This window comes from Diplotaxodon limnothrissa, linkage group LG2, assembly GCF_057381915.1.
Source record: "Diplotaxodon limnothrissa isolate DT_005_m linkage group LG2, D_limnothrissa_male_GT1.1, whole genome shotgun sequence".
In the NCBI taxonomy this organism is placed as follows: Eukaryota; Metazoa; Chordata; class Actinopteri; order Cichliformes; family Cichlidae; genus Diplotaxodon; species Diplotaxodon limnothrissa.
In genome coordinates this window covers 10,252,332-10,279,218 of record NC_140597.1, presented here as the reverse complement: position 1 = coordinate 10,279,218, position 26,887 = coordinate 10,252,332, and the positions used below count along the sequence as shown (strand labels likewise).

General features: G+C 43.3%; 2 protein-coding genes across 2 annotated transcripts in view; both read left to right on the top strand.

Moving 5' to 3' along the window:
- Positions 1-202: 202 nt before the first annotated feature.
- On the top strand, positions 203-1,919 carry LOC146638224 (TBC1 domain family member 2A-like). Its single transcript, XM_085366883.1, has 4 exons — positions 203-373; positions 458-643; positions 1,267-1,388; positions 1,718-1,919. The coding sequence occupies exons 1-4, from the start codon at positions 203-205 to the stop codon at positions 1,917-1,919; spliced, it is 681 nt and encodes a 226-aa protein (XP_085223009.1).
- Positions 1,920-6,001: 4,082 nt separating this feature from the next.
- Positions 6,002-26,887, top strand: part of LOC146638214 (uncharacterized) — a 240,182-nt gene continuing 219,296 nt past the window's right edge. The window contains exon 1 of the mRNA XM_085360445.1: positions 6,002-7,883. Coding sequence (XP_085216571.1) covers positions 6,174-7,883 — 1,710 coding nt within the window. The 5' untranslated portion in view covers positions 6,002-6,173. The remainder of the gene's footprint in view (positions 7,884-26,887) is intronic.

Genomic DNA, 26,887 nt, shown 5'->3' with positions numbered 1-26,887 from the left:
TCCTAATCCTGCCTCCAGGCAGGTCCAGCTGGACCTTCACCGAACCCTGACGACCAATCAGCACTTCTCCTCGCTGTCCAGCCCCGCCCTCCAGCAGCTCCGCCGCATCCTTCTGGCCTTCTCCGGGCATAACCTTGCCATTGGCTACTGCCAGGTACTCAACAGGTCAGAACAAAAGTATAAATTTTATATCTGAGTTCTTATGTGGACCCGCCTTCCAGGCAGAACCTCACCTTCCATGAATGTCCACAGGTTAGCGGCCCTCGCTCTGCTGGTCCTCCAAAGTGACGAAGACGCCTTCTGGTGTCTGGTGGCAGTGGTGGAAGCCATCATGCCTCAGGACTACTACACCAAGAATCTGGTGGCCTCTCAGGTCAGCAGACACACTCACCTGCTTGCCTGCTGTGATCTGTTTTAGTGATCAGTGAGGCTGATCTCTGTGAGTCTTTGTGCTCAGGCGGACCAGCGCGTGCTGAAGGACTTCATGGCGGAGAAGCTTCCTCGCCTGGCATCTCACTTTGAGGATCACAACATTGACGTCTCTCTGGTCACCTTCAACTGGTTCCTGGTGGTTTTTGTGGAGAGTCTGCCCAGCGACATCCTGATGCCTCTGTGGGACGCCTTCCTGTATGAGGGTACCAAGGTACCATACACCCGAACACACCATGACAGAAATGCAGACAACACTTGAATGCACCACAGTAGTGTCCATGGAAACAAAAATGATTTTGTTTTCACCTTTAGGTGTCTTTATTTACATTTTAGGAGTAATAAGACATTGTTTACTAAGCATGGGGAACTGTCATGTGACATGAAATAGGAGTGGGAAAGCAGATCATTCTAGTAACGACCTCACAGTCTACCACAAGCAGCGTAAATCCAGACGATGAGCGGGACAATGGCTTTGGGCTTGTTTCTGCAATGTGACAAATGCAGCACAGCTTTTACATCATTTGTCTCAGGAAATAAAATCACAGTTCAGACACAGAAATATATACCACACAGGGATAAATGCTGACAACAGCTTCAGCCACGTAGACCCAACCCAAAAGTTTAATTTAAACTTAAAGCTCAACTACCAAGTAAGTTAATATTATCTGGCAACTGAGGAACCAAGTGGCTTATTGGAAATCGATCAGAGCTGTAATGAGTAAAGGGCCCAACTGCACCACAACTGAAAGAGTAATTTATGACTCACCTCCTCAAAGTTTCCAATTAATTGTGTGGCGTGAGTGTCCTGTTATGAAATGCGTGTCTGTGCTGCAGGTGATCTTCAGATACACTCTGGCTCTGTTCAAATACAAAGAGGACGACATCCTGAAGATTCACGACAGCATGGAGATCTACCAGTACCTACGCTTCTTCACAAAGACCGTCTCCAATGCCAGGTACGCACTCGCCTCCACCCGCCTTAATCTACGAGCTGTTACACTCTCAGAAGTGTAGCGGATGTAGCTGTTGAATCTTTGAGCTTCAAACCCTTTTTACTGAAATTTTGTGAGAAGTTTAAATTTCCCTGATCACAGTAACAACGATTTAAAGATTTTTAAGTATCTGCAGCTCTCGGATACATGTGGTCCAGTCAGTCCAGTATTTCCTGCTCAAACTGCAGTACCTGAAGTATCAAGCAGCATAAAACAGAAACACTCAAGCTGATCAGTTTCCAGTTCCTCTGTGTTGGTGATCGAGTCCTTTCCACCTGCGTGTGTCCATGCAGGAAGCTGACCAGCATCGCCTTCAACGACATGAACCCATTCCCCAGCCGGCTGCTGAGGAACCGGCGAGTGCTCCACCTGGAGCGCCTGCAGGCGGAGCTGCGTGAGCTGGAGGAGCAGCACAAGGAGTTCATCACCGAGAGCGTCGTACGGAAAGACAAAGAGCTCGACGTCATGGTGAGCGAGGACGACGAGGACCTCTGATCACACGGGACGCTTCAGCTGCTCACTTCGAGACGACGATGAGTTTTCCATGAGTTCAAGAGAATTTCACTAAACCGGCTGTTAACTGGTTTCCTTCACACTAAACACAGGATTGTGTCAGGTTCACCATCTCTACTAACACTACAAGGAAACAGACGCATACAGATTTAACTGCATCACATCTCTGAAACAAGCTTGCAGTAAACAAATGTGTACTGTGTTCACGTGTGTAATAAGTCAGGCTGCAGAAATGTGCAGATGTATTTCAGTGAATTCATTTGGATTAATATGTGATAGCTTATTTATTTCATTGCATCTTTTGCTTTATACCTAAAAATGCGTGACATTTCTAAATGTAGTCACATCCCTATGAAACATGGTTGATTATCAGCTGTAGTCACAGCTGGTGATAAAGTAATTAAATGTCCAGCTATTCAAAAATAGGGCATTCTGCACAATGAGTACTTTTTGGTACTTGAAGTATATTTTGATGCTGATGCTTCAGGGCATTGTGCTGCATTGTCGACGCTCTCTGGGCTTCCGGTTAGAACGACCTCACAGTGTTTTATTTTGATCTGGTGTAAAGTGCATTGTGCAGAAATGACAGCATGATAGTCACATGATAAAACTGACTTTTCTTTTTTTTTAAAATTTTACTGGGTGTGCATCTTGTTCAAATGTCTTTTTCAGCATTTGTACATAAATATTCTGTATATAAATATTTGATTTTCATTTATTTTACAGAGTCCTTTATTTTGTTTCACAAATATGACATTCATGTCAAATGACATCTGCAGACTTTATAATGACCAGCAGGGGGCAGTGTATTGCAGTCTATGAGAACATTTACTGAGACCTGTTTCATGCACTAGTTTCATGTCTCATTGAATCCAACATGATGTTGATTTTGTAAATTAAGGTCACATCTTCATCACATCTAATTTCAAAACACTGATCAATTTAAAAAAAAAATGAATTCCATACCAATTGCAGGAATAAAATAGGAATAAATAACAAACGAGAAATACATACAAAACAAGAGAAAGGCACACATGAGAGAACAGGTCACATGACAGCACAGCATTATCTACCCACAATTTGAACTAAATAACAGATAGCACAGGCAATGAAAACAAACGGAAATCAGAATAAATTTAAAAACTTATTGATGTTAACTTGAAGTGCTGAATTAGCCCTGTTGTCAGTTCAAATCACTTCAATCTATAGCGCACTTTAAGGTCTTTAGACCTTAAAAAGTAATACACTGCAAGGTAAGCTTGCAGCATCTTACTTTAAGGTCAACTGTGAAACTTTGTGGAAAGCCTGAGACAAGTTGATGAGTCAGTGAAGCGCACTTCCTTCTGATGACGGCTATACTGAGGTGAGTTTTTAAGCATATCCTGAACTTTATTCATTATTAGACTTCTGACACCTGGCAAATAAACTCTCATGCGATATGAGAACATAACAGCAAAAAGCCAGTAGCTGGTACATGAATGGATAAAAATTGGATCCCTCAGGGAGGCACCACCACTTGATCTTCTCCACCGTCGTGGTTGGTGTTCTTCGTCGTCGTTGGCCAAGGTTGAGTCGGAGATCCATCACAAGTAGCCGATGTTGAGGGCCAATATTGGTTGATGGTATGACTTTTACGTTCGTGACTAGGCTGAGATGGGGTCTTCGGACTAGCCAGTAGTCGATTTGGGTGTCTCTGCCGCCGCTGGAGTACGTGATGAGGTGTGCCGGCTTCTTTTTGAAGAAGGTGTTGGTCACGGCAAGATCGTGGGCCTCTGCGTAGTCCAGTACCCGGCAACCGTCGTCGTTTCTGGTCCCAAATCCTTGGCCGCCATGGAATCGGTGATATCCGTCTCTCCCCTTGCCTACATGTCCATTTAGGTCGCCGCCTACCGCCACGTGTTCCTCAGGGCTAATCGTTTGCAGGTGGTCGTCGAGGGCGCGCCAGAATTCTGTCTTCTCCTCGTCGGGGCAGTTGGTCTGTGGTGCATAGCAGGAGATCAGGGGGGGGCTAGAGGGGCTTGAGCACCCGCCCCTTTCCTGATGAGTGCCCAAAGTGCCCTTTTGTTGAGGCAACTTTTAAATTTTTTTTATTTATTTATTTATTTATTTTATGTGTGTGTGCGTGCGGAGTCCTGTCTGTGCCCCTCAACAATAATATTTAACTATTAATCATAGTTTTGCTAAATAAAAGGATCTGGCTTGCATCAGTCACATGATCACATTTAACCAATGATCGCTCTCGACGGCAGAACGCGCTGGTTACGAGCCGGGAACGAGCTCACAAAGAGCACGCGCATTTGTTGCGGTCCGGAGCTGTAGGAAAAACACAAGTTAACTCAGAGACACAGACTGATGCGACAAACCCAGTAAGTAGGTGTACAGCGCACACTGTAGTGTGTAGCACACAGGAGTATTAGCTTATTACATACACGTTGGTAAGCTGTCTTGTTGCAACTGACGAACTGAAACAAACGAGCGTGCTGTGTGTGCAACAGCGTGACAAACATTACCTGTCCTTTTATTAACTGCACAAGTAGTGCTGGTCATAGCTGCTGGCTACCTGTGTAAGGCTGTCATGGGTCTGTAGCTCTGTCACCGTTTTAGGGAACATATTTAGTTTTAAAGTAAGTTTCTGGGCATTTCCTGCCTTTCTGGAGGGATTATATTTCACTAAAAAACGATCTAATATGCATGTCCACATAATAATTATTATAATTATAATATATTAAAAAACACACGCTGTATTTTAAAGAACATACATTAAGAAGCAGATTATATTAGATTTATATTTTAAATAAGACAAAAGTTGGATTTTACAGCAGTAAAATGATTGTATCTCTACAGTTTAAAAATGTAATAAGCTTTGCCCTGCACAGAGTGGATAGTGAAACAAATGGAATCATCATAAATACATTATTTCATATTTATTACTTCCCCCTCCTCATTGCTTTATTATTGTAGCTCTAGTAATAAATAATAATGTAAGGATGCCCATAGTATATACAGTATTCTGAAGAAGGTCTAAAATGTCACTGTGTGTGCATGTGTGTGTTTTATTTAGCTGGATTTAAAAAAATATTACTCATGATATAACATTGTGCAGACATGGCTGGTAAGGACATGAGGAGGAAACAGGAGCTGTATGAGGCTACTAAAGGCAGGGCTATAACATTTTGCTGTCATCATTTTATTATAGATTAAGTGCAAGAGTTGTTAGGTGTGGATAATTAGATTATAGTTTATTGCAATAGCAAGTTGTGCCTTGTTCTCAGATAGACAGCAAGTGGAGAGTGATATATGAAATGATGGGAAGGAAGGAAGAAGAGAAGCAAAGAGTGATTCACAGGCAGAGCCGAGTTTATGTCACAGTTTTTCGTTGCCTTATGGTTCCAAGCGCTGTCACCAATCTTTGCATTTTGTTATTATCTCATGAAACTTGTTTAATCAGCTACCATCTCTCCTGTGGACTTTTTAATGTCTACAGTCTCAGATCAACACAGCCCTGCCCTTCCCATATTAGATTCTTGATGAATGTGTGTTGTTGTTATTCAGCATGGTTCAATGTGCCCCTTTTTAACTTTGAGCACCCGCCCCTTTAAACCTCTCTGCACGTCCCTGATAGAGACAGGTTTTAAAGACTAGAAATGAAAACATGTGAGTCCTGTCTTTAAATAAAAATATATAATTCCCTATATTCCTATCTATTCTTGACATTGAAGCTTTACTCTTCTTGATATTGTGACAAAATACTCTTGGGTTAACCACGAGCTTTCTAAAAACTTGCATATAACAATTGTGCACCATTCATTCCTCATCTTTGCTGCCCATCATTACAACTTTGCTAATGATGGGCAGCAGGTTAGTGTCATGATGTCACCTCAGACATAGTTAAAAGCCCTGTTAACGTAGCTGCTTCTCGCCGGGTGCGGTGGCGCGTGCCTGTAATCCAAGCTACCGGGAGGCTGAGGTTGGAGGATCGTTTGAGCTCACGAGCTCTGAGCTGCAGCAGGCTATGTCGATTAACACAAAATAATTATCCTCATTCAAAAGTCATGTAAGAACCTCATTGGCTTACGGAATGTTGATGTTATTTAAAAAATTCATACAAAAACATGACCTCATTCTAGAATGTCATGTGACAACCTCATTGGCTTATGGAATTGTGATGTCACAGGCTTCTGAATCCATAAATAGGGGTGAGGAGGTACAACTTTCAGTCCGTTATTTGCAGCACTTATGTTAGCAGCATTCAAACGTTCACCAGTAAAGCATTTTCAAACATCTGGATACTTTTCGTACTCACGGTATACAGACTCCAACATGTCTCAGAAAGAGCAAGAAAGACAAGAAGCTGACCCCAGCTCTATTCCATGGTATGAGTCCCTAGACCCTTACATCAGCTCTCTTCCTTGGGATGAACAGGTGGAATTAGAGGAAAAGCGATTGGAAGAAATGGAGAAGGAAAATCTCATGAACAGAGAAAAGATTAAGGTCCTGACAGAAGAAAATGAGAGAAAGAGCGCTGAATTAGAAAAATTATCCTACCAGCTTCAGGAAAGGGAAGGTATTATTGAGGAGAAACAATGGGCTCTCCAAGATAAGAAGAATCACGAGCTCCAAGAAAAGCTTGATGAAGCTCTAGAAAAAATTAAAGATCTGCTCCAAAATGAGAAAAAAGAGAGCATTAAAGGGGATAAAATGCTCAAGAAGAATCAGGAGCTCCAAGAAAAGCTTGATGGAGCTCTGGAAAAAAATAAAGATCTGCTCCAAAAGGAGAAAAAAGAGAGCATAAAACAGGAAAACATGGTCAAGAAGAATCAGGAGCTCCAAGAGAAGCTTGACGAAGCTCTGGAAAAACTGAAGGAAATCCACCAAGAAGAGAAGCAACAGTCCACACAGCAGAGAGACATGCAGAGCAAACTCCAAGCCATGGAGGAAAAATACAAAGCGCTGCAGGTGAAACATGACAAAACTCTGCACAAAAGTCAACAGTTGCTTCAAGACAAGAAGCAAATGGAAATGAAACAGAAGGAAATTGACTCCAAGCTTGACGAGATGGAGGAAAAACACAGATCGCTCCAAATCAAGCTTGAGAAAACAGTGCACAGAAATAAAGAGTTCATTCAAGAGAGAGAGCAACAAGAAATGCTGGAGAAAGAAACAGACTCCCAGCTTGAAGTCTTGGAGGAAAAACTGAAAATGCTGCAACTAACTCTTGAGGAAACACTGCTCAAAAATAAAGAGCTGCTTCAAGAAAAAGACCAACAGAAAATACATCAGGAAGAAATGGATTGCAAGCTGAGGAACATCGAGAAACAAAATGAAGGCTTGCAAGTGATGCTTGATGAAGCTCTGGAAAGAAATAAAGAGTTTCTGCACGAGAAAGACCAACAGAAAATAAAAAAGGAAGAAATGGATTGCAAGCTGAGGCACATCAAGAAACAGAATGAAGGCTTGCAAGTGATGCTTGATGAAGCTCTGGAGAGAAATAAAGACTTTCTTCACAAGATAGACCAACAGAAAATAAAAAAGGAAGAAATGGATTGCAAGCTGAGGAACATTGAGAAACAAAATGAAGGCTTGCGAGTAATGCTTGATGAAGCTCTGGAGAGAAATAAGGAGAACCTCCAAGAAAAGAAACAAGAGCCCGTAGAGCAGAGAGACCTGCAGAGCAAACTCCAAGCCATGGAGGAAAAATACAAAGCGCTGCAGGTGAAACATGACAAAACTCTGCACAAAAGTCAACAGTTGCTTCAAGACAAGAAGCAAATGGAAATGAAACAGAAGGAAATGGACTCCAAGCTTGACGAGATGGAGGAAAAACACAGATCGCTCCAAATCAGGCTTGATAAAAAAGTGCACGGAAATAAAGAGCTTCTTCAAGAAAAAGACCAACAGAAAATACAACAGGAAGAAGAAAAACTTCATCTCCAGAGGAAAAATCAAGCACTCCAAGAATTGTATAACGAAACAAAGTACAAATCAACTGTACTGGAAGAAGAAAAGAAAAAGCTGGAAAAACAATGCTCAGCGATGCAGAGTAGCATCAATGAGATGCTGAGAAAAAATACCGAACTTGAGGAACTTTCTAAGACCTTGAAGTACAAAAACACTGAAATCCAGGCGCAAAAGCAAGAACAACAGAAAACACATAAAGACCTGCAGTGTAGACTTCAAGAAATCCAGAAGAGAAACCAGCAGCTGGAAGACATGCACACAGATGTGCACAAGGCAAAGCGAATAGAGGAGGCAACAGTTAAAGAACTGAAAGACAAGCTTAAAGAAAAACAAGAACAATTAGAAGACATGGTGAAAAGATGCAACAAACTTGAGAAAGAAAACGCAGAAACAATCGATGAGCTGAAAACCCTCATCATTGAGAAAAAAGTGCTGGTGGAAGAGTATCTGAAAAAGAAGAAAAAACGCTTCCACTGGTTCTGGAGGAGGGACACTGCTGCTTCTCACCTGATGTAACCTCGTCTTCCTCCACCTCTATTCCATCTTCATTTCCCCCCTTCCCCTCCCTCCTTTTTCTTTTTTCACCCTCACCCCCCGACCAGTCCCGGCAGTTGACTGCCCCCTCCTGAGCCTGGTTCTGCCATAGGTTTCTCCTTTAGGTGTCTTTCACTTTAAAAGGAGTTTTTCCTATCCACTGTCGCCTGCTGCTTGCTCAGAGGGGATTGTTGGGGTTTTCTCTCATCTCTCTCTTTCATTCTTTCTATCCTTTCCCCCCCTTCTGCCTTTTCCTTTACCCAATAAACACAATTGCCCACATTTTACATTTGTTTGAAAAATGTCTTCATTCAACAATAATTCATCTTAGGTATAAAAACAAGAAATAGGTAATAGCTGCATGTGTGTTTGTGTGTGTGCATAATATACATACTTGTTTCCCAGAAAGATTTAATACTAGATGGATAGAGACCAGGGACGTGCAGAGGGGGGGGCTAGAGGGGCTTGAGCACCCGCCCCTTTCCTGATGAGTGCCCAAAGTGCCCTTTTGTTGAGGCAACTTTTAAATTTTTTTTATTTATTTATTTTATGTGTGTGTGCGTGCGGAGTCCTGTCTGTGCCCCTCAACAATAATATTTAACTATTAATCATAGTTTTGCTAAATAAAAGGATCTGGCTTGCATCAGTCACATGATCACATTTAACCAATGATCGCCCTCGACGGCAGAACGCGCTGGTTACGAGCCGGGAACGAGCTCACAAAGAGCACGCGCATTTGTTGCGGTCCGGAGCTGTAGGAGAAACACAAGTTAACTCAGAGACACAGACTGATGCGACAAACCCAGTAAGTAGGTGTACAGCGCACACTGTAGTGTGTAGCACACAGGAGTATTAGCTTATTACATACACGTTGGTAAGCTGTCTTGTTGCAACTGACGAACTGAAACAAACGAGCGTGCTGTGTGTGCAACAGCGTGACAAACATTACCTGTCCTTTTATTAACTGCACAAGTAGTGCTGGTCATAGCTGCTGGCTACCTGTGTAAGGCTGTCATGGGTCTGTAGCTCTGTCACCGTTTTAGGGAACATATTTAGTTTTAAAGTAAGTTTCTGGGCATTTCCTGCCTTTCTGGAGGGATTATATTTCACTAAAAAACGATCTAATATGCATGTCCACATAATAATTATTATAATTATAATATATTAAAAAACACACGCTGTATTTTAAAGAACATACATTAAGAAGCAGATTATATTAGATTTATATTTTAAATAAGACAAAAGTTGGATTTTACAGCAGTAAAATGATTGTATCTCTACAGTTTAAAAATGTAATAAGCTTTGCCCTGCACAGAGTGGATAGTGAAACAAATGGAATCATCATAAATACATTATTTCATATTTATTACTTCCCCCTCCTCATTGCTTTATTATTGTAGCTCTAGTAATAAATAATAATGTAAGGATGCCCATAGTATATACAGTATTCTGAAGAAGGTCTAAAATGTCACTGTGTGTGCATGTGTGTGTTTTATTTAGCTGGATTTAAAAAAATATTACTCATGATATAACATTGTGCAGACATGGCTGGTAAGGACATGAGGAGGAAACAGTAGGAGCTGTATGAGGCTACTAAAGGCAGGGCTATAACATTTTGCTGTCATCATTTTATTATAGATTAAGTGCAAGAGTTGTTAGGTGTGGATAATTAGATTATAGTTTATTGCAATAGCAAGTTGTGCCTTGTTCTCAGATAGACAGCAAGTGGAGAGTGATATATGAAATGATGGGAAGGAAGGAAGAAGAGAAGCAAAGAGTGATTCACAGGCAGAGCCGAGTTTATGTCACAGTTTTTCGTTGCCTTATGGTTCCAAGCGCTGTCACCAATCTTTGCATTTTGTTATTATCTCATGAAACTTGTTTAATCAGCTACCATCTCTCCTGTGGACTTTTTAATGTCTACAGTCTCAGATCAACACAGCCCTGCCCTTCCCATATTAGATTCTTGATGAATGTGTGTTGTTGTTATTCAGCATGGTTCAATGTGCCCCTTTTTAACTTTGAGCACCCGCCCCTTTAAACCTCTCTGCACGTCCCTGCAGGAGATAATCCGTAGGACGGTCGGGTCGGCGTCGATCTTCACTGACATGATGCGATCCGATATGCGGGTAACTTCGACCACGTTGTGCCGGAGCTTTATTATTAGACTTCTGACACCTGGCAAATATACTCTCACGCGATATGAGAACATAACAGCAAAAAGCCAGTAGCTGGTACATGAATGGATAAAAATTGGATCCCTCTTAGATTGAATTGGTTGCCCTCTTATATTACGTTGTTTTGAACCTAACCGCATCCACTGAATTAATGCAGTTTTCAGGACAGTAAAAACAGAGAACTCTGATATACACAATTTCTGATTGCTGATAGTGTTTCTTAATGCAAAATGGGCTTCCATTTAAAATGCAATTGCTTTATGTTCGATCTTTAGCGAAGAAGGGTCATTTTTGATTCTGTGGACAAGGGATGCAAATGGAATGTGAAGGCAACAGGTAGTAGGGTGAATTAGGGTTTCGTGTGGTCTTCAGTGCATGAATTTTATTGCCACTTTATTTCAACTTTTTATTAATGTACTCAAAAGAAAAACAAGAACCACAAAGGAGATTCTTGTGATTCTTGTTTGTGCTATCTGTTTGTGAAAGAAAGCACATTTTACCACATCATACTGTGTTTGCTGCCATTTATTTTACTCGTCCTGCCTGAGTGTCTGGGCTGCGTTTGTCTGTGCACCTTTGTTCTGGCCTTCTGCTGATGGGTTTCACATGCTGGGCTTTCCCTCTTGGTCCACACCCAGCAGCCTGCTGCTGACCACACACAGCCTACAAACTGATCCATCCATGCATCCATCCATGCATGCATGGCCTGGTTATTGTTGAGTTATCACCTCCAGCTCCTTGCTCATAACCAGGTAGATACTGGGCTGGGCCTGATCTCTGAGCTCAATAACAATGACAAAAATGCCAAACACTTTACTCTTCATGGTAAAAAATGTTTATAATACAGTAAAAACTGGATGTAGCCAAAATCAGTGTTTTATATACAGTGTAAGTGAACAACATTGCTACACTGCTGGTGTTTGATTGATAGAGGCTTTCTTTATAAGAACTATGATATCATTTCTTTTGCTGATTAACAGTTTTTATATAATTTTTATATCATATATAGCTTTCAAGAAGCCAAAGATCACTGGACGAAAAGACTACAGACCTGTGGCTCTGACATCTGGTCAGGAAGTCTTTTGAGCGCCTGGTTCTCTCCTATCTTAAGACCCTCACGGCCCCCCTCCTGGACCCCCTGCAGTTTGCATACAGAGCCAACAGGTCTGTAGACGATGCCATCAACATGGCCCTACACTTTGTCCTGCAGAATCTATGCTAGGATCCTGTTTGTGGACTTCAGCTCTACCTTCAACACCATCCTTTCAGACCTTCTTCAAGGATTGCTTTCCCAGATGAATGTGCCTGATCCCATCTGCCGGTGGATCACTGACTTCCTGACGGACAGGAAGCAACCAGTGAGGCTGGGGAAGAATGTCTTGGACTCCCGGACCATCAGCACGAGCTCCCCTCAGGGCTGTGTTCTTTCTTCTATGCCCTTCTCCCTGTACACCAACTGCCGCACCTCCAACCACCAGTCTGTCAAATTAATTAAGCTTGCAGATGACACCACCATTATTGGACTCCTCTCAGACGGGGATAAGTCTGCCTACAGGATGGAGGCTGAACATCTGGTGTCCTGATGCAGCCGCAACAACCAGGTGCTGAATAAGTGTTATTTTCATTTACCACTGGCCCAAGTACATTTTTATTGGCTTGTGAACAAAGCTGTAGTTTTTGTATTTTTAAATATTAACGCAATTTAATTGAGACATTATTTATATTATTTCACTTTCAATGTGAAAAATGCTGTAAAAACGTTGAAAATAATGGTCACCCCTGTTCGCTGCAATGTAAAATAGTACAACTGCTGTCAGCCTTCATTAAGTTGCATCATTTAAACATTTGCATATTTTTATTCAACTTCTGCAGGATGCTTTGATGAAAGACTCCCTTTTCCCAAGTAGAGGCTTTACTAGAGGTCACAGGAACAGCGCTGCTGTTTTGGATGCGGAAAAATGTTGTCTTTCACTCTACCTGAGCTCAGTGTCCCAGTAAGGGCTCCGCCTCATTGTAGCTGACGCTGAAATGTTTGTGTGGGTTGCCATGACAACACCAGAAGTGCATCTGAGATCGTGTCCAAATTCATGGGCTGCATCCTCCTGAGGACTCGGTGTTCTGACAAAACGTCTTACTTTGGCAAAACGTCCTACCGTAAGTAGTTCATGCGTTCTCGGCGGCTCTAGTGACCCTCGAACTCTCGGCTAGCTATCGAGGTGGTGGATAACATACGTCTCCCCCACAAGAGCACGAACCTACAACTTTTCTACTACTGGTTTTACAAGGCGTACACGGTAAAAACATTATGCTGTTATTTGTTAAGCACTTGTGCATCTTGTGAAAAGAAATAAGTGGCTGAGATGGATGTCATATGTGCTATTGATATTATTTTACTCGTTTCTAGTTTTCACGGTGCTCCATGATTGTGAGAGGAATAAAAAAGAATTGTGGACATCAGTACGAAGCATGGATTCTTTTGACCAGAGTAGATACACTGGTCCCTTGAATATACTAATCTTTTTGAGGTGGGTGACTGTTCCTGTGTATTTACAGAAACAATGGTTGTGATAACCTCAGCTGTTTCAGAGGGTGACTGTTCGTTGCTTTGCGCACTTTTAAATCTGTATACAATGGTTTGTTCCCTTTTTGTGTTCTGAGGTTTAAACAAAGATGTACTAGATGTATTATACCGGTCCCTCGAATCTACAAATCTTTTAGATGTGGATGACTGTTCATTTTCATCTGTGTTTACAGAAACACTGGGTGTTGGAACCTCAGTAGTTTCTTTTTGGCTGACAGACTCTGGAGCTGTACAAGAGGAATAAAGAGCTGCAATGCTTTTGTGAACCTGACCTGGGAAGGGAGAGAAATATATTTTTGTTTTGTTTTTGTTTGTCTTCTTGTTTTTTTTTTTTGTTTTTTTTTATTCATATTTTGGATGGACAGAAACGTTAACAAATATACAACTGGAATAATCATACTGTCAGTTCTCTGTCCGTTTCTTAACAACAACCAACAAATAAGGACTAACAATAACTAAGACAAACAGACAAACAAACAAACAAACAAACAAAAAAACCCAAAACAAAACAAAAAACCCAGGAGAAACAAAATGATATACCGCCTCCTGGGAAACATCAGCAAAAACAAAAGTAATGGGGGCAAAACACCCAGGTGCCTAAAAACAAAACATAACCTTGACCACTGATGACATTAAGACAATTTCTTCCCTCTACTGACTTTCAAAGTAAAAAAAAAGAAAAATAAATATAAAAGACAACAACAACCCCCCCCCCCCCCCCCCCCCAAAAGAACATTTATCATAATATCTAGGAGACATTGTCGATGTACACCAAAAAAGGACCCCAGACCTGCTCAAAAATGTCTTCTCTCCCCTTAATTCTGTACATAACCCGTTCATATGATGCCATCTTAGACATTTGTTCAGTCCATTCCCTGAGAGAACAGGGGCTGGATGACTTCCAGTGCCTAAATATTATCCTGCATCCAGTTATGAAAGCCAGACGCATCCACAATCTCTGTTTTTTTGAAAGGATAATTTGTCTTCTTGTTTTATTTGATTCCTTGTGGGATTTGGATCCAACAAGTAAAGTATGCATATTATGCACACACACAAACACACATGCAGCTATTACCATTTCTTGTATTCTTGAATAAAGACATTGATCTGACACATTTAAAATGCAGCCAATTGTTTTTATTGTTATATTATTAAGAAAAAAGAAAAGGTGGGGGTGGGGGGATGTAAAGAAGAGCTTAAAGGAAAGGGCTAGAGGAGAGAAAACCCCAACAATTAGCAGGGCATTTTTTTACTTGGACAAATTGTTAATAAAGTTTCCATATCTGTAACAATGATGACAGTATAATTGTTTATAAACAATTATATTGACAATTATATGTGTCCAGTATGTTGGCTCATTTTCTTTTACTTTTTGCATTTGAAAATAAAAGTTGGGCTGATTTTGACACCATTACAAGAAGTGTTGTTAATGATTCTTTTTGAATTAAAATCAGGTTACCACAAATTGTTTTTTAATTTAATTTCATTTGAAATGATTGTCAGTGGGTAAACAATTCGTAATGCAAAGTCAGAAACATCGAGTTATTCTTGTACTGCATGCTTGCAATAAATAAGTTGTCCTAACAGTCAGTCAAAGGAGCTTGGAAAGAAAAGCGTCTGGACTTCTTTGAGTTGAAGTGACTGATATATATATTTTTTTGTCTGTTTGTTTTGTTGGTTTTTGTTTTTTGCCCTTTATCACCATTCCTCTTCCCTGCTGTTTTTCTTTCCCTCTTTCTTTCTCCCCTTTCTTTCCCCCAGTCATGTCTGTCCTATGTGTAGCAAGTGAAAATAAAATAAACAAGAAAAACAAAGGTGAATCAAATAGACCAATACGGCAAGGCCGGGATGGTCCATTTGGTAAAGTAAATCCGTTAGTTATATTTAACATAATGTTAAATGGCAACATTCTGTTTACAATGTTACCATTTCACATTATGTTAAATGGTAACATTCTGTTTACAATGTTACCATTTTACATTGTGTTAAATGGTAACATTCTGTTTACAATGTTACCATTTTACATTGTGTTAAATGGTAACATTCTGTTTACAATGTTACCATTTCACATTGTGTTAAATGGTAACATTCTGTTTACAATGTTACCATTTTACATTATGTTAAATGGTAACATTCTGTTTACAATGTTACCATTTCACATTGTGTTAAATGGTAACATTCTGTTTACAATGTTACCATTTCACATTGTGTTAAATGGTAACATTCTGTTTACAATGTTACCATTTTACATTATGTTAAATGGTAACATTCTGTTTACAATGTTACCATTTTACATTATGTTAAATGGTAACATTATGTTTACAATGTTACCATTTACATTATGTTAAATTGTAACATTATGTTTACGATGTTACCATTTTACATTATGTTAGATTGTCAGTAGGCCTGGTACCGGAACCGGTACTGGACCCCCTTTTACTTTCAGCCATCAGAAGAGGGTACACTGTGGTCATAACAATACTCAGACTGTAGCATTTAAAGGTCCCAAAGTGTACCAGGAAAATATCCCCCGCACGATTACACCAGCAGCCTGAATTGTGAATGTGAGGGAGGATGGATCCATGCTTTCATGTTGTTCACTCCAGGCTGATATAAAAATGATATAACTAATACTACTTCTACTAATAATGACAATAACAACAAAATAATAATAATAATGTCAAAAATACCAGTAATAATAATAACAATAACAACATAAACAACAACATTACTACTAATAATAATAAAGATAAACAAATGTATTAAAAAATTAATAATGATAATAATAATAATAAAACTGATCATAACAGTAACAATATCAATCATAACAACAACAGTACTAACAACAATAATAACAATAACAATGAAGGTGTTGCTGCAGATCTGAGTCCCGACTCTGCTGCCTTTCTAGCGCGGCAAAGAAAGTAAGAAATAGAAAAAGAAAAACACAAATAAACTGAGTGTGAGGGTTTTTCTACAAGTTACACTGAATATTTGCACAGACATGCTGACTGTTTGCTGGGAGACGTCACCTGTCTTTTATAGAATAGCAGGTAAGCTGTTCTCTGCCGCTGCTCACACACAGACTCACACGTGGTCTGGCAGACCAACTCGTCATCGTACGTGAGCCGGCTGTCTGTGACGTCGTCTCTTCCGCTCATCTGGTGAACGCCGTCACAGACGTAATGTCCTGAGAGGAGAAGGCGCACTTATTAACGTCTCATAAACTTTCAAAGCTGACCTGCATTCAGCACATGTGTCTGAAAGCACCCACTCACCGCTGTAAGCTGAGGAGCCCAAACGACTGATCACGCTGACCAACAAATAGCGAGCAGTTTACTGGGAGAGGGCAGCGGCACCACCCGTTAGCTTAGAAATGGGCTCCATCCATACTTGAAATGAACGGTGTGCCTTTTCCCTTACCTCTTCAGTAAAGGCTGTGTCCTGGCTGATCACCAGCTGCTGTGTCAGAACAATGGGGCTGTTCTTCTTCTCCACGGTGAATGATGGAGTGAACGTAAACCACTTCAGATGGAGGATCAGCACACTGAAAGAGATGAGACAAAGAGGAGAGGCTCAAAGGAAGACGCAAGGAGGACATGACATGAACAAAACTGACACCGACTGAACTGTGGTGGTTTGAGGCCTTTGGGGACCGATTTGAGGTTACTCACTTTGGCAGGTTCAAGAACAACAGCTCCTCTTTGATCTTCTTAGCTCCGCACTGGCATTCGTAGTCCAACAGGCCGCCCTGCAGCAGGGAGCAGGAGGAACAGGTGCATTAGAGTTAAACTCTTTTACAGATGAATTCACATATTCGTGGGAGCAAGCCTGTTCACAGAATAGAGTCTAAACGAGCTCTTACTTTCAGACTCCAGCCCCGCCCTTCAGCAGCTCCGCAGCATCCTGCTGGCTGGCACAACCTTGCCATTGGCTGCTGCCAGGGACTCAACAGGTTAGAACAAAAATATAAATATTATATCTGAGTTCTTATGTGGACCCGCCTTCCAGACACAACGTCACCTTCCATGAATGTCCACAGGTTAGCGGCCCTCGCTCTGCTGGTCCTCCAAAGTAAGAAAAAATGAGAAAAAATAAGGAGCAGACCAAGCAAAAGAGGGTATTTAAAGAGACAGTGCTCTTAAGGTGCATTTTTGGCGAGTTTTATTATCTAAATGTCATTGTGTCACTTTCTTATGAGGCTTCAGTGAACTGAAAAAGCTTCTGGGATGAGAAGCGAAACGTCTTCAAAAAAGTTAAAGAAGTCCGGTTGCTTTTTTCCCCCAAGCTCCTTAGAGTTCTCTGAAAATGGTCAGGTAGAAGGACTGGACTGAAAATGAGTAAAAAAGCAGCCAAAGCCCAAGGAAGTTGAAAGACTGGAAACTATTGCTGAGGTCATGTCAGTGTAAAAAGTTACCTACAAGTCTGGCACCTTGGAAGCAAAACATAAAGAAATAAGGTGTAAGGCCAAATGTTTGGTCCTGCAGCCAACCGGACCATGAAATATAGAGCACAGGTGAACAAAGTGAGGCAGCAGTTTGCTGATTTCCACCTTGTGCCTTTCATGTTGATCAGCTTAGTAGTTTGCCAGCTTTCTAGCTGTTAAAGACTTTTGGCGAGAGGTTATTCATATTTGAACTCTAATTGAACCCCTCTTTTTTACTGTTTTTTTGTTTGTTTGTTTTTGGGGTTTTTTGTTGTCTTAGATGGCCTGACTCAGCAGGTGGGGGCAGTTTCTGAGTTTACCTTCGTTCAAACAGTGCAGAAATGGTTTCGCTATGCTCCAGACCGGATGGGTGGTGCAGGACGCCCGATATCCAGCCCCGTCATGGAGTAAACTAAAAACAGTAAATAATACATTTAACAAACAAGCAAGCTCTAAATTTAAGCGGAGAGACTGCAGACGTAGCCGCACCATTCCAGGGATTTTTGGTTAGCATGAGGGGTCTAGCCAGGACCCTTACTGGATACTGGGTGGGAATCGAACGTGCGACTCCAAAGATATGTAGTATTACCACTACACTATCCAGCTGCGCTACACTATCCAACAAAAAAAGTTTTTAGAAAATTTGATAAAGTCTGATGCTTAATATTGTAGGGATATTAATCTCCCTATGATATTAATACGGATTAAAATTGTAACATTATGTTTACAATGTTACAATTTTACATTATGTTAAATTGTAACATAATGCTTAACAGATAATGGTTATCCTCTTTTTATATCATACATCATTGTCTCTGTAGGAGGGTCTGGAGCAACCCCTGCTGAGCCGCTGGGCTCAGTACCTTGCAGGCAGGTCCGACGATGACTTCATCATCTCACCTGAGCTCAAAATTCTGGTGCGTGAAGGCGTCCCTCGGGAGTATCGGCAGAGTGTGGCGCTGTTTGGTCCGAGCCAGAACTTTGACAAGCCAAGAGTGCCACACGCAACGCTATCAGCAGGTACAGCTGTAGAGAGAGAGAGTGTGTTGAAATAAGAAGAGAAAATTCTCTCAATTATGGAGACAGTCAAATGGTTTATTTATGTTTGATGTGTGCTTTACATTTGTGTGGCTGTTAATAAAGTTAGCGTGCTCTAGGGGGCGTATGCGTTCATCAAAAAATGGCCGAAGGCTGATGTGTGATTATTCCTCCCAAAATGTCGTTGATGAAGTTAGCTATGCACGTTAGATTTTACTGCGCATTTTCATACCTCTGCCAACAGGTTATGGGCCCAGGAAGCTAAGAAGTTTTCCAAAAGAGTCCATGTCGTTTTGCCACCGAGAGAAACGCCGCGACGTACTGCGCACTCGGTGAGGATTAGCATACCATGCTAGCGCCATGAGCCGACGAGCCGCTGAGTCAAATAGCCGTTGGGCTCGGCTAGTTTTTGATGGGGATGAAAAGAATTACGAACTATGGGAGACGAAATTTTTGGGCCACCTTCGTCTGCAAGGTTTAAGAGACATTATTTTGAAGCAGCCTACCGACGCGGAGGGAGAAGAAGAGAGAGCAAAGAATGCAGAGGCCTACGCGGAGCTGATCCAGTTTCTGGATGACAAAAGTTTGTCTCTTGTTATGCGAGAAGCAGCGGATGATGGACGGAAGGCGCTGGGGATTCTAAGAAACTATTATGCAGGTAAAGGAAAGCCTCGTATAATTAGCCTGTACACAGAACTCACTTCGCTCCAAAAGTGAGAGTGTGACTGAGTATGTGATACGAGCAGAGACAATAATCACAGCCCTGAGGAATGCTGGTGAAACTTTGAGTGATGGGCTATTGGTAGCAATGGTTTTGAAGGGACTGCCAGAATCGTTCAAACCGTTTGCTATCCATGTCACACAAAGTGAAGTTGAAGTGACTTTTGCTGAATTTAAAACTAAACTGCGAAGCTTTGAAGACACAGAGAAAATGCGCGCCGCAGCGTCAGATGACAACATCATGAAAGCACGTGCACGACCTGTAACATGTTGACTCATGTGTGTATCAGCCACTAGATGGCACTGTGTTGCTGCAATGTGTGTAATTCACTCGCGAGCAAGAAGCTCCAGAGGAAATGGAGAAGTAGACGAAATAAAGTGGAAGCGGAGCAGAGATCAGTGTGTGCGTGCAGTTAATAAGAAGCTCGGTATACATACAAAAACAAAACATGGTGTCAGAGTAGCGGCTTTCTACGCAATCCCTCGCCGTCGGACAGCGCAGACATGGAGGCTTACGGCGTTCCCACACCGCGTATGGATTGGGACTCCAGCAACCTGCCCGAGGCATGGCGGCGTTTCAAGCAGCACGCCGAGCTAATGTTCGCTGGTCCTCTTCGGGGGAAGGAGGAGGCAGACAAATGCAGCTACCTTCTTCTATGGGTCGGTGAGAAAGGACGGGACGTCTACAACACGTGGACGCTCACCGCAGACGACTCCCGAAAGCTTCAGACGTACTACGATAAGTACACTGATTACATCATACCGAAAGCTAACCCAATCTACGCCCGATATAATTTTCATGAAAAGATGCAGGGTGAAAATGAGACATTTGAACAGTTTATTACGGAACTGAAACTACTTGCTAAAGACTGTGGGTACCCAAATACAGATGAAATGGTCAGGGATCGCATTGTATTTGCCACTAACTCGCCACACGTCCGAGAAAAGCTACTCAGCCAAGGCGCAGAGCTCACGCTAGAGAAAGCTATAGATATAGCACGATCACACGAGCTAGCAAAGCAACAGCTAAAAACTATGGGTCACTCCAGGGGCCAAGAAACTGTGCACGCCATCGGCAGGAAATCGCACAGACAAGAATATCAAACAAGAAGCGTGAGACCAAAAGAACACGCTAATGCAACACTAAAAACGTGCAGCTATTGTGCCGGACAACACGGTAATAAAGACACCTGCCCAGCAAAAGGGAAGCAATGTGCAAAATGCAAGAAAATGAACCATTTTGCGAGAGCATGCAGGTCAAGACTCCCTTCGCAGACAAAAGCCCACCTCAAATCAGTACACACTGTGAGAGAGAACATAGAAATGTCAACTATGGACACAGATGAGGACCAAGACTGTTTCTACATTGATAGCATCACCATAGAAAATGAAGGAAGAAATGATGAGCAAGCATATGCAGACATGCAGCTTGGTTCCCCCCCACAGACAGTGAGGTTTAAAGTTGACACTGGGGCGCAAGCAAACACAATTCCAGCTAACATGTTCCAGACACTCTTCCCACACGTGACACTGAAGCCTGTCACACACAAGCTCACAGATTATGGGGGACACTCACTCAGCGTGGAAGGAAAATGCCAGTTAAAATGCAAACACAAAGACAAGACCTGCACGTTGGAATTCCATGTTGTTAACACAAGCGCCCCACCTGTATTAGCAATGAAAGCTTGCCGTGACCTTAACCTGGTAAGGATTGTGATGGCAGTGACGGAGGAAAGAGGCAAGACAACCAACAGTTCACAGGCAATACTAGACGAATATGCAGACGTATTCAAAGGGATAGGAGAATTTCCTGGTGAATGCAGTTTCCATGTAAATCCAGACGTTGCACCCACAGTCAGCCCACCTCGTCGGATTCCCATTGCTCTGCGAGCCCGACTCAAAGACGAGCTCGACAACATGGAAAGGAACCAAATCATATGCAAGGTCACAGATCCTACGGACTGGGTGAATGCACTTGTTGTCGTGGAAAAACCCAAGACAGGCAGACTCAGAGTATGTCTGGACCCCAGACCCCTCAACAAGGCTATACAAAGACCCCATTACCCTCTACCCACCTTGGAGGATGTCACCACAAAACTTGCTGGAGCCAAGTATTTCAGTGTTTTGGACGCCAGATCAGGCTACTGGGCCATTAAGCTAAGCCACGAATCATCTCTGTTAACCACATTTAATACTGTGTTTGGCAGGTACCGCTTCCTCAGGTTGCCATTCGGCATAATCTCAGCTCAGGATGAGTTCCAGCGACGCGTGGACGAGACCTACGAGGGCCTGAGGGGCGTGGCAGCCATTGTGGACGACGTACTGGTCTTCGGAGAAACCAAACAGGAGCATGACGACAACCTGAGGGCCATGCTGCAGCGCAGCAGAGAGAGAGGTGTAAAACTGAACCCTGACAAGTGCACCATCTGCGTCAAAGAGGTCAGTTACTTCGGTCACACATTGTCACACGAAGGGCTGAAACCAGATCCACAAAAAGTAAAAGCAGTCCAAGACATGGCGCCCCCACAGAACAGGGCGGAATTGGAAACAGTGCTGGGGATGGTTAATTATCTAGCAAGATTTGCCCCACACCTGTCAGAGATAAATGCTCCGCTCCGCCAGCTGTTAAAGCAGGACAGTGAGTTTGTATGGGACAAGAACCATGACAGAGCCTTTCAACGAATGAAGGAGCTGATCACTAAAGAACCAGGCCCAGTTCTCTCCTTCTTCGACCCCAAGAAAGCGCTACGACTCCAGGTCGATGCATCCAAAAGTGGCCTCGGTGCTGTGATGCTGCAGGACGGCAAGCCAGTTGCCTACGCATCCAAGTCACTTAACAGCACTGAGCAGAACTATGCCCAAATAGAAAAAGAGCTGTATGCTGTTCTCTTTGGTTGCAAGCGGTTCCACGAGTACATGTACGGTCGACATGTGACCATTGAGTCGGACCACAAGCCACTTGAGTCCATACTCAAAAAAACACTAGCATCAGCACCACCACGGCTACAGAGGATGATAATACAGCTGCAAAAGTACGACATCAGCATCATCCACAAGCCAGGAAAAGACATCCCGGTAGCCGACACGCTCTCCCGGAAATCCATAGAGTTTCACGACAAATCACTATGTGACGGGATGGATGCGCAGATCCACTCAGTCCTCAGCAACATGCCTGTCAGTGATCAGAGACTCTCAGAGATAAGAAACGAAACAGCCCAAGATCCTCAGCTCAACAGCCTGAGACGGACCACATTGAGTGGATGGCCTGATAAACGGTCTCAATGTCCGCCTGACATTCAGGAGTTTTGGAACCACAGGGATGAGATCTCACTGATAGACGGGATCATGTTTAAAGGAGAGAAAATGATCATCCCAAAAAGGCTCAGAAAGGACATGATAGAGCGGATTCATTCCAGCCATATGGGTATAGAAAAGAGCAAAAACAGAGCCAGAGACCTTCTGTTTTGGCCAGGCATGGGAAAGCAGATTGAGGAAGCAGTCGGAGCCTGCAGCACATGCCAGGAGAGACAAGCTGCTAACCCCAAGGAACCCCTGTTGTCACATGCAATACCAGAACGACCGTGGCAGGTCATAGCCACCGATCTGTTCACTTGGAACTCGGAAGACTACATCATCATGGTAGATTACTACAGTAGATTCTTCGAGTTGGAAAGACTGCGCAGCTGCACTGCAGAAGCAGTGATCCACAAACTAAAGTCAGCCATGGCTAGGCATGGTATTCCAGAGTCGGTGATTAGTGATAACGGTCCGTGCTATGCTTCGAGTAAGTTTCAACAGTTAGCAAAGTCATGGAGTTTCACCCACACCACTACTAGTCCCCATTACCCACAGAGCAATGGTCTAGCCGAGAAAACAGTCCAGACAGCAAAGAAACTTCTGGACAAGGCCAAAGCGGAACATAAGGATCCCTACTTGAGCCTATTAGAATACCGGAACACCCCCGTGGACAACTTAAAGTCGCCTGCACAACTACTCATGAGCCGGAGACTTCGCTCCATCCTCCCTGCAACACCAAAACAGCTGGAACCCCAAGTAGTTTGCCAGCAAACAGTGCGTGAGAGGAGAGAGGTCTGCCAGCAGCGCCAGCAGACTTATTTCAACAGAGCCGCCCGACCTCTGCCTCAACTATATCCTGGCACACCGGTCCGGTTCCGGCAAAAAGACGGTTCCTGGAAACCAGCTGTGGTCACAAGTTGTGCCGACACGTCCAGAAGCTACAACATAACCACAGATACAGGACAAGTTTACCGGCGTAACCGCCGACACCTCCGCAGAAGCAGGAACAGCGTAGGAGGTGAGGAGTTCATTCAACCAACAGGCATCAGCGATGACAGCCCTGTGGTATCTCAGCCCCCGCCTGTGGAGCCCCCTGATAAAGACATTACAACACCTGGATACACGACTCGTTATGGGCGTGTTACCAAACCAAGACAGGTCTTGGACCTGTAATATTGTAAAGGGTGCAGGCGGATCGCTGCCCTAGAGAAAAAAAACAAAAAAAAAAAAACAAAAACAAAAACAAACAAACAAACAAACAAACAAAAAAAAACAAAACAAAAGCTGTTTACATGTTTGTTGTTCCAATGATGTCATTATATGCATCTGTTTATTATGTTAATGATGTAGCCAGTATTGAGACGAATGCTACGTTAGTAATGGATGTTGGTCAGGATATTATTCCTGTAATTTCAGTTGCCTTAGGAATTTTACAAGCCTGAGTTGTGTTGTGTTTGTTTTTAAGAAGGGAGATGTAACATGTTGACTCATGTGTGTATCAGCCACTAGATGGCACTGTGTTGCTGCAATGTGTGTAATTCACTCGCGAGCAAGAAGCTCCAGAGGAAATGGAGAAGTAGACGAAATAAAGTGGAAGCGGAGCAGAGATCAGTGTGTGCGTGCAGTTAATAAGAAGCTCGGTATACATACAAAAAACAACACACGACCGAGCGACAATCCCACGTTTGAAAAATCGAATGACCGTGGGGCCGGCAACGCAGACATAGTGTGTTTCAGATGCGGACTAAAGGGACACAAAGCCAGGACGTGTCAGCGCAAGCAGTGGTGTAGCGAGCACCACCCATCGGGACTCAACATGCAGACGGAAACGGCGGCAAGACAATGCACGGAAAGTTTCCGAGGAGTGGGGTAGCAAAGACTACGCATTCCGGGTAAGCAGCGAGGGTGCAGCGTTCCAGTCAGAGCATGGCATCAACAAAAAGGGTCTGATGGTGGACACAGGGGCAACTTCGCATATTGTTACAGATATAACGAAGTTCAGGAGATTCGACGACAGTTTCCAGCCCAAGTCACACTACGTAGAGTTGGCTGACGGCACCAAGTGCACTGGAGTTGCAGAGCAAAGAGGGGAGGCAGAGTTTTGCTTGATGGACAGCAGGGGGCAGTGCCACAAAACAACCTTGAAACAGGCACTGTACATCCCATCGTATCCACAAGACATCTTCTCTGTGAAAGCAGCTACCTCAAATGGAGCAACTATGATCTTCAAGCAAGGAAAAGACACCCTGCGACACAAAGACGGTACAAGGTTCCCAATATATGAGTACAACAGACTGTACTACCTACAAACAGTAAACACTGAAGGTAAAGACCAGTGTAAGGGTTGCTATGACATGCAAACATGGCATGAAATTCTTGGTCACTGTAATTATGATGACATTCAGAAATTACAGGGGGTTGTTGATGGTATGGCAATCAAAGGAAAAACAGACAAATCTGTCTTGCATTTCAGAATCAGAATCAGAAACTTTATTGTCATTGTCATGAGAACAACGAAATTAAGAATGGTCCCCGATCATTGCATCATCCCTAGCAATATCAAAATATAAATAAAACAATAAAATTCAATAAATAAAATAGATAGAATACTTAAAATACTAATAAGATATAACAGTAAAACATTCACATACATTCCCACACACATGCTTCAGACCGTGCATAGATTAACACAAGAGTGGCGTGATGGACATTTTTTTGTAGTATTCAGATGTGTTATTGCAGTTGGATAACAGCTGTGTTTGAGTCTATTAGTCCTTGCTCTGATTGCCCTGTACCGTCTGCCTGAGGGCAACAGTTCGAACAGGGAGTGGCCAGGATGTGAGGTGTCTTTTATGATGTTTTGGGCCTTTTTAAAACAGTGGGCGTTGTGTAGAACTTCCAGTGTGGGGAGAGGGCAGCCAGTGATCTTTTGGGCGGTGTTAATGATCCCTTGGAGTGCTTTCCTCTGAGCCCCTGTGCAGCTAGTGTACCAGATGCATATGCAGTAAGTTAGAACACTCTCAATGGTGGCTCTGTAGAAGGACACCAGCAGTCTCTGTGTGATGTTATTCCTCCTGAGAATTCTCAGGAAGTACAGTCTCTGTTGGGCCTTTTTCAGCAGCTCGGAGGTGTTCACACTCCAGGAAAGGTTCTCCTCTATATTGACTCCCAGGAAGCGGAAGCTTGCCACCCTTTCTACACAGTCCCCATTTATGAATAGTGGTTGGATCTCTGCCTTTTTCCTTCTGAAGTCTATTATGAGTTCTTTGGTTTTTGAAGTGTTGAGGAGGAGGTTATTGGCCTTACACCATGACGTCAGCTGCTCCACCTCGTCTCTGTACGTAGACTCGTCTCCCTTGGAAATGAGCCCCACCACTGTGGTGTCATCTGCAAATTTCACAAAGATGTTGCTGTGGTGGCGAGGAGTGCAGTCGTGTGTGTAGAGAGAGTAGAGCAGTGGACTGAGCACACAGCCCTGGGGTGAGCCAGTGCTGAGACTCAGGGCTGAGGATGTGTGATGGCCAACTCTGACTCTCTGTCTACGGCCCGAGAGGAAGCTATTGATCCACATGCAGGTGCTGTATGGAAGCCCCAGGTCTTGTAGCTTGGCCACCAGTTTGTGTGGAAGGATGGTGTTAAAAGCTGAGCAGTAATCCACGAAGAGCATCCGCACATAGCTACCATGCTCTTCCAGGTGAGTTAATGCAGCATGGAGTGCTGTGGCTACAGCGTCTTCCGTGGATCGGTTTGCTCTGTAGGCAAACTGGTGTGGATCCAGGCTGCGGGGCAGGGCTGCTGTGATGTGTCTGCGGACCAGCTTCTCAAAGCATTTCATTACCACTGGGGTGAGTGCCACCGGTCTGTAGTCATTCAGGCCGGTGATGTGGGGCTTCTTAGGCAAGGGGACTATGGTGGAGGACTTCAGGCAGAGTGGGACAGTCGCCTGTGCGAGGGATTTGTTGAAAATCCTGGTGAAGATCCCAGCCAGCTGTCCTGCACAATCCCTCAATATTCGACCTGGCACACCATCAGGACCCGCCGCCTTCCTCGGGTTAACAGCCTGCAGCATGCGCCTCACCTCGTGCTCTTCCAGGGTGAGGGTGGTGCTGCTATGGGTGGCGTGTTGCTGCTGTGGCTCCAATACCTCCGGTACCCTGGTCTCAAAGCGGGCAAAGAAGATATTCAGCTCCTCTGCCAGCTCCAGGTCACCGTCCGCAGC